The sequence below is a fragment of the Entelurus aequoreus genome, linkage group LG17, assembly GCF_033978785.1.
Source record: "Entelurus aequoreus isolate RoL-2023_Sb linkage group LG17, RoL_Eaeq_v1.1, whole genome shotgun sequence".
NCBI classification, from domain to species: domain Eukaryota; kingdom Metazoa; phylum Chordata; class Actinopteri; order Syngnathiformes; family Syngnathidae; genus Entelurus; species Entelurus aequoreus.
In genome coordinates, this window is record NC_084747.1 from 33988648 (window position 1) to 33997369 (window position 8722).

At 39.5% G+C, this 8722-nt stretch overlaps 1 protein-coding gene across 1 annotated transcript in view; it reads left to right on the top strand.

Moving 5' to 3' along the window:
* commd10 (COMM domain containing 10) overlaps positions 1 to 5892 on the top strand; it is a 123702-nt gene extending 117810 nt beyond the window's left edge. The window contains exons 6-7 of the mRNA XM_062025535.1: positions 5475 to 5534; positions 5621 to 5892. Coding sequence (XP_061881519.1) covers positions 5475 to 5534; positions 5621 to 5659 — 99 coding nt within the window. The 3' untranslated portion in view covers positions 5660 to 5892. The remainder of the gene's footprint in view (positions 1 to 5474; positions 5535 to 5620) is intronic.
* The last annotated feature ends 2830 nt before the right edge of the window (positions 5893 to 8722 follow it).

Genomic DNA, 8722 nt, shown 5'->3' on the forward strand with positions numbered 1-8722 from the left:
CTGTGGGACCCCATTTTTATGACTTGATGGGGTCCCTGGGACCCCATTTTGAAAATTCCTAGCGCCAACACTGCTGTCAACAGAGGAGAAAAAATGCTTTATTTAAATAAATATATTATTTATGAAGCAAGTTCGAGTATCATTGGCAAATCTTCACCTAGTCCCGGCCTTGGCACGCATATATGTGTCCTCTTTTTGGGATTTCAGAATATGGTCAGCCTATGTTATGTGTCAATCTGTACTTGCCTTTTTGGCTTGGACAAAATGTGCACGGCAGCCAGAAAATGTTTTTATGTGTTTTATGTCTTTTTATATCTCCACTTGTGTCGATAGACTTTTTAGTAAGACAAGTTTGGAGGAAATGTGCATTTGTGAAAAGAACCGCTTTCGTGTTCGTAAGTTACTGCTTGAAGAGTTCTATTTTAGATTTCAATATAGACAACCTGGGAGTCCTTAGATGTGTCATGACTGGTGGGTATAGATAAAACAGAGGGAGAGATACTATGGGAGAGAGCCGCTTGTGTACATGTTGAGATGGCTGTGGATGTTGTTTTGGCTTTTTTCAATATAGCGATTGTTGATCGACCATCTCCTCGACAACTGGACAAAAGCTATGATATTTTACAGTATATACAAAACCTAAAACCAGTGAAATTGGCACGTTTTGTAAATCGTAAATAAAAACAGGATACAATGATTTGCTAATCCTTTTCAACTTATTCAATTGAATAGACTGCAAAGACAAGATACTTAATGATCGAACTGAGAAACATTTTTTTTTTGTTGCAAATAATCATTAACTTAGAATTTAATTGCAGCAACACATTGCAAAAAAGTTGGCACAGGGGCATTTTTATCCACTGTGTTACATGGCCTTTCCTTTTAACAACACTCAGTAAACGTTTGGGAACCGAAGAGACCAATTTTTGAAGCTTTTCAGGTGGAATTCTCTCCCATTCTTGCTTGATGTACAGGTTAAGTTGTTCAACAGTCCAGGGTCTCTGTTGTGGTATTTTAGGCTTCATAATGCACCACACATTTTCAATGGGAGACAGGTCTGGACTACAGGGAGGCCAGTCTACTACTCGCACTCTTTTACTACGAAGCCACGTGCAGAATTTGGCTTGGCATTGTCTTGCTTAAATAGGCAGGGGCGTCCATGATAACGTTGCTTTGATGGCAACATATGTTGCTCCAAAACCTGTATGTACCTTTCAGCATTAATGGCGCCTTCACAGATGTGTAAGTTACCCATGCCTTGGGCACTAATACACCCCCATACCATCACAGATGCTGGCTTTTCAACTTTGTGCCTATAACAATCCGGATGGTTCTTTTCCTCTTTGGTCCAGAGGACACGACGTCCACAGTTATTTTCATTTTTATTATTAAATGTGGACTCGTCACACCACAGAACACTTTTCCACTTTGCATCAGTCCATCTTCGATGAGCCTGGGCGTTTCTGGGTGTTGTTGATAAATGGCTTTCGCTTTGCATAGTAGAGTTTTAACTTGCACTTACAGATGTAGCAACAAACTGTAGTTACTGACAGTGGTTTTCTGAAGTGTTCTTGAGCCCATGTGGTGATATCCTTTACACACTGATGTCGGTTTTTGATGCACTACCGCCTGAGGGATCGAAGGTCACGGGCATTTCCGCATACGTGCAGGGATTTCTCCAGATTCTCTGAACCTTTTGATGACATTACGGACCGTAGATGGTGAAACCCCTAAATTCCTTGCAATAGCTCGTTGAGAAATGTTGTTCTTAAACTGTTCGACAATTTGCTCAAGCATTTGTTCGCAAAGTTGTGACCCTCGCCCCATCCTTGTTTGTGAATTACTGAGCATTTCATGGAAGCTGCTTTTCTACCCAATCATGGCACCCACCTGTTCCCAATTAGCCTGTTCACCTGTGGGATGTTCCAAATAAGTGTTTGATGAGCATTCCTCAACTTTCTCAGTCTTTTTTGCCACTTGTGTCAGCTTTTTTTAAACATGTTGCAGGCATCAAATTCCAAATGAGCTAATATTTGCAAAAAATTACAAAGTTTACCAGCTCAAACGTTAAGTATCTTGTCTTTGCAGTCTATTCAATTGAATATAGGTTGAAAAGGATTTGCAAATCATTGTATTCTGTTCTTATTTATGATTTACACAACGTGTCAACTTCACTGGTTTTGGGTTTTGTACAATCAAAAACAACAGAATCAATGAGATTTATGACTTCAGTCGGGATTTATCTCCAGAATGCAGACGTTTAGCAACTCTTGAGTATGCGTCTGAGGAGCAAGTGTTTCCCCTTCCCAGCATGCCTCGTTGTCATTGCAATTATAACTTTTGACAGTGTTATCATGCATTTTTAATGTTATTTTGTACAGACAGGGTTTAATAGTTAAAGTCGTGTCGTGTACAGTTAAATTATTGCTGTTTGTGGTAATCTTACAACATTAGTTTGAATGTTTAGTGCAATGCATGTATTAGTACCACTGTGGCCTCCAGTGTTGATTGCATTACATAAAGTGTATATGAAATAAATGTAATATGCAATATTTGCAGCAGAGTTGCTAAAGTTAGTATAAGTTTCTTTTTGCTGAAATTCGCTATTCAGACCGGATGAAATACCTCCTCACAGTGGAGGATCTGGCCCGTAGGCTGGGAGTTTGACATCAGTGCACGAGAGCAGTGTTTTTCAACCTTTTTTGAGCCAAGGAACATTTTTTGCATTGAAAAAATCCGAAGGCTCACCACCAGCAGGAATCATAAAAAAAAAAAACTCACTTGACAGTAAAAAGTCGTTGTCGCAATTATTGGATATGACTTTAAAGGCCTACTGAAACCCACTACTACCGAACACGCAGTCTGATAGTTTATATATCAATGATGAAATCTTAACATTGCAACACATGCCAATTCGGCCGGGTTAATTTATAAAGTGCAATTTTAAATTTCCCGCCACACTTCCGGTTGAAAACGTCTTTGGATGATGACGTATGCGCGTGACGTAACCAGTGAAACAGAAGTATCGGTACCCCATTGAATACAATACAAAATAGCTCTGTTTTCATCTCAAAATTCCACAGTATTCTGGACATCTTTGTTGGTGAATCTTTTGCAATTTGTTTAATGAACAATGAAGACTGCAAAGAAGAAAGTTGTAGGTGGGATCGGTGTATTAGCGGCGGACTACAGCAACACAACCAGGAAGACTTTGACTCGGATAGCAGACGCGCTAGCCGACGCTAGCCACCGACCGCACAGATGATCGTGGTGAAGTCCTTCGTCCTTCCGTCGATCGCTGGAACGCAAGTGAGCACGGGTGTTGATGAGCAGATGAGGGCTGGCTGGCGTAGGTGGAGCGGTAATGTTTTTATCATAGCTCTGTGAGGTCCCGTTGCTAAGTTAGATTCAATGGCGTCGTTAGCAACAGCATTTTTAAGCTTTGCCAAGCTGGAAAGCATTAACCGTGTATTTACATGTCCCTGGTTTAATAGTATTGTTGATCTTCTGTCTATCCTTCCAGTCAGGGATTTATTTATTTTGTTTCTATATGCAGTTAAGCACGATGCTATCACGTTAGCTCTGTAGCTAAAGTGTTTCGTCGATGTATTGTCGTGGAGATAAAAGTCAATGTGAATGTCCATTTCGCGTTCTCGACTCTCATTTTCAAGAGGATATAGTATCCGAGGTGGTTTAAAATACAAATCCGTGATCCACAATAGAAAAAGGAGAGTGTGGAATCCAATGAGCCAGCTTTTACCTAAGTTACGGTCAGAGCGAAAAAAGATATGTCTTGCACTGCATTCTAATCCTTAACTCTAACGTTCCTCATCCACGAATCTTTCATCCTCGCTCAAATTAATGGGGTAATCGTCGCTTTCTCGGTCCGAATCGCTCTAGCTGCATTGAAAACAATAGGAAAATACGAGGAGGCTATCAACTGACTACGTCACGCTACTTCCGGTAGGGGCAAGGCTTTTTTTTATCAGATACCAAAAGTTGCGATCTTTATCGTCGTTGTTCTCTACTAAATCCTTTCAGCAAAAATATGGCAATATCGCGAAATGATCAAGTATGACACATAGAATGGATCCGCTATCTTCGTTTGAATAAAAAAAATTCATTTCAGTAGGCCTTTAAACCATAACCAAGCATGCATCAATATAGCTCTTGTCTCAAAGTAGGTGTACTGTCACGACCTGTCACATCACGCCGTGACTTATTTTGAATTTTTTGCTGTTTTCCTGTGTGTAGTGTTTTAGTTCTTGTCTTGCGCTCCTATTTTGGTGTCTTTTTCTCTTTTTTTGGTATTTTCCTGCAGCAGTTTCATGTCTTCCTTTGAGCGATATTTCTCGCATCTACTTTGCTACATTGTGGACGCCGTCTTTGCTCCACAGTAAGTCTTTGCTGTTGTCCAGCATTCTGTTTTTGTTTAATTTAAGCCAGTTCGGTTTTAGTTTCATTCTGCATAGCCTTCCCTAAGCTTCAATGCCTTTTCTTAGGGGCACTCACCTTTTGTTTATTTTTGGTTTAAGCATTAGACACCTTTTTACCTGCACCATGCCTCCCGCTGTTTTCGACATCTAGAAAGCAATTAGCTACCGGCTGCCACCTACTGATATGGAAGAGTATTACACAGTTACTCTGCCGAGCTCTAGACAGCACAGACACTCAACAACAACACATCATTTGGCTGACTGGTTTGCAAAAATGTTTTAACCCAAATAGGTGAAATTAGATGATCTCCTACGGCACACCAGACTATCTCACGGTACACTAGTGTGCTGCGGCCCAGTGGTTGAAAAACACTGCACTAGAAGATCATCAACTTACTCAGAATGTCTCTATGATTCCCCCAAATAATGTCCAGAAAAAACAGGAAAACAGAAAGGTGTTCCAATTATGATGCTGGTCTAACAGGCTGATGTCTGAACAAACACAGACAACATTTTCAGAATTCAATGTGCAGTAATTCTGATGTTAATCATCAAAAGGTTTAATGCTTACTTTATTCAAGTGAGGCCTCAGTTGTCTGTAAAGTTTCAAGTCACCCTTTCACTCGTCCATCAATGGTACCCTTCTCCAAAGGGACAACACCAATTTGCAAAATATATTTATTTTCTTTAGGTTCTATTTCTGGTTCTTGGGACCGGGAAAACCTTGGCGAAGTAGTCAATAATCACACAGTTTGGAAGTTGTACAAATTGTATTAAAAGTAAGATAAATAATTACAGAGCAATATATTTCTATTTAGGAATGGCAGAGAGTGAGAGATGAGGATAACTTTTATAGTGCTAATGTTGCAACCTCGTGAATTCTGCAACTGTGAAAGAAGGTTTTAGGGAAAGCAGAACTCATCACTCTAATCACTTATTACTCATCATCTGACATTTTAATGTGTTTTCTCTCCCTCCCTCTCCCTGTCTGTCTTTCTCTCCCTCTTTCTGTACCTCTCTCTTTATGTATTTCTCAAGGCTCAGGAAAATGTATTTGTTGAGTTCAACCACCAGGAGTTGCTTGAGTTCTACAACAAGGTCAGTTCATTTTTCTGTGTGTGCGAGTGCTTGTGTGTGTGTGTACATGTCAACTTCCTCTTACTCAAACTTCCTCTTTCTTGCAGCTTGAAATCGTACAAGGCCAATTGGATTCCCTGGCTTGATCTTTGTTAAAAAAAATAAAAAAACACACACAATCTCACACACTTACACGGCACACTTTAGTTGTGTTTGGCTGACAGCTTAGAGGATGTTTGTAAAAAATACACACAAGCCCTTTTGAAAACAATACATCTTTTTTTCTTTACTAAAAGGAAGTCTGATTGTGTGTGTCACATTTTCATCTGCAGGCTGTTGGAAGAATGTAGGTTTTGCCAATAAAGCTTCTTAAATAAGTGTTCTCTCTGTTGAATTTCTTCTTCGTGCTATTATGTCTTCTAAGACAAAATTAATAAGGGGAAATTGATATCGATATACAGTTTAAAATGCAAACTGCGATTTTGCTACTAAGGCTATGTCCACGCTAAGCCGGATAACCCCCTAAACGAATAATTATTTAGCCGAAGCCTAGTTTCAGCCACACTAAACCAGCGTTTAAAGGCCTACTGAAATGAATTTTTTTTATTTAAACGGGGATAGCAGATCCATTCTATTTGTCATACTTGATCATTTCGCGATATTGCCATATTTTTGCTGAAAGGATTTAATAGAGAACATCGACGATAAAGTTCGCAACTTTTGGTCGCTGATAAAAAAAAGCCTTGGAAGTAGCGTGACGTCGCAGGTTGAAAGGCTCCTCACATTTCCCCATTGTTTACACCAGCAGCGAGAGAGATTCGGACCGAGAAAGCGACGATTACCCCATTAATTTGAGCAAGGATGAAAGATTTGTGGATGAGGAAGTGAGAGTGAAGGACTAAAGTGCAGTGCAGGACGTATCTTTTTTCGCTCTGACTGTAACTTAGGTACAAGGGCTCATTGGATTCCACACTTTCTCCTTTTTCTATTGTGGATCACGGATTTGTATTTTAAACCACCTCGGATACTATATCCTCTTGAAAATGAGAGTCGAGAACGCGAAATGGACATTCACAGTGACTTTTATCTCCACGACAATACATCGGTGAAGCGCTTTAGCTACGGAGCTAACGTGATAGCATCGTGCTTAAATGCAGATAGAAACAAAAGAAATAAGCCCCTGACTGGAAGGATAGACAGAAAATCAACAATACTACTATCAGGAGACACGGAACCAAACACTGGACCTGTAAATACACGGTTAATGCTGTGCCGCCTGTCGAAGCCTAGCAATGCTGTTGCTAACGACGCCATTGAAACTAACTTAGCTACGGGACCTCGTCAGAGCTATGATAAAAACATTAGAGCTCCACCTACGCCAGCCCTCATCTGCTCATCAACACCCGTGCTCACCTGCGTTCCAGCGTTCGACGGCGCGACGAAGGACTTCACCCGATCATCGATGCGGTCGGCGGCTAGCGTCGGATAGCGCATCTGCTATCCAAGTCAAAGTCCTCCTGGTTGTGTTGCTGCAGCCAGCTGCTAATACGCCGATCCCACCTACAGCTTTCTTCTTTGCAGTCTCCATTGTTCATTAAACAAATTGCAAAAGATTCACCAACACAGATGTCCAGACGTCACGCTCAAACGTCATCATACATAGACGTTTTCAACCGGAAGTTTCGCGGGAAATTTAAAATTGCACTTTATAAGTTAACCCGGCCGTATTGGCATGTGTTGCAATGTTAAGATTTCCTCATTGATATATAAACTATCAGACTGCGTGGTCGGTAGTAGTGGCTTTCAGTAGGCCTTTAAGGTTGCCCTTCTTGGATAATTTTTTACACGGGTAAGTGCGCCGTGTATTTCTTGAAACTCCGGCTCTTTGCTTTGTATGGACTCATTGATCGTTTACAAACTGAGTTCGGAGAGGAAGTGACGCCAGAAAGACCGCGCCTCACACAGGAAGTGACGTCAGAAAGAACGCGCCACAGCCAGCTTCATAACAAGCGATTTCCACTCGGAGGTAAACCCTAGAAATATGAAGGCGAGTCATCCAGACATGCCCGTGTTTCTCCTTTTTCCATCTGTACAGACGCTTGTGGAAATCACACATGAATACCTTAAGACAGGGTTGTCCAAACTTTTTCCACAGAGGGCCGCGCACTGAAAAATCAAAGCAAGCGGGGGCCATTTTGATATTTTTAATTTTAAAAACCAATACAATAGTATAAAAAATATACATTTAGGCCTCCACTCAGGCTTGATTCCGGTGAACCCAAAGGGTTTTGGTCCAAAAAATATAAAAAATGTGTCATTGTTTAGTATTATTATTAATATTATTATTATTATTATTATTATTATTATTATTATTATTATTATTATTCAAAGTTTGAATCTCTAGATCAACATTAGGTCTATCTGTCAATATAACGTTTTTAAACATTTAAGTTTATGCCCTTTTTGTCAGAGAAAACCCTGTTTTTTTAATGGAAAAAACACTAAATATGCAATATTTTCCCCCAATGAAATTTTAAAGTGTAATATTTGAGATTATAAAATCATTGGAGCTCTAAAAAGGTCAATAACTCATAACATTGATTTTAATTCATTATTCTTTTTTAAGCAATGACACACAAAAAAAATCTCTCTAAAATTATTGGGGGATCCAAAAGGGTCCTACTCATTAAAGTGTTACAAAATAAATTATTTTTACTGTTTACTTTTAACACAATCATCTAGAGTTCAGCTTCAGATCTATCCGTCAATTATAAGTTTTATTGTTGTTTATGTTTTTTGTTGATTCGTTTTAGGCCCTTCTTTTAAAAAAAGAAAGAATATCTCCAAGTGGAATATTTAATGTGACGTAATTGGAGCCTTGAATAGGTCAATAATTCATAATGACATTGATTTTGATTCTTTTTTTTCAGCCCTTTGAGACACTTGTGATTTAGGGCTATATAAATAAACATTGATTGATTGATTGATTGATTGATTGATTGATTGATTAAGAAAGAAACAGCCTGCATGGCAGCTTTGTGTTATTAGAGTAAACATTGCAACGTGTTCTTGTTATATTTCACCCGTTTGCTCTTTTATACCACTTTTCATGTTTTTTTAAATTATTTTTTTAATAATATTTTTAGAATGTGCCGTGGGGCTGTTAAAAATGACCTGCGGGCCGCAAATGGCCCCCGGGCCGCACTTTG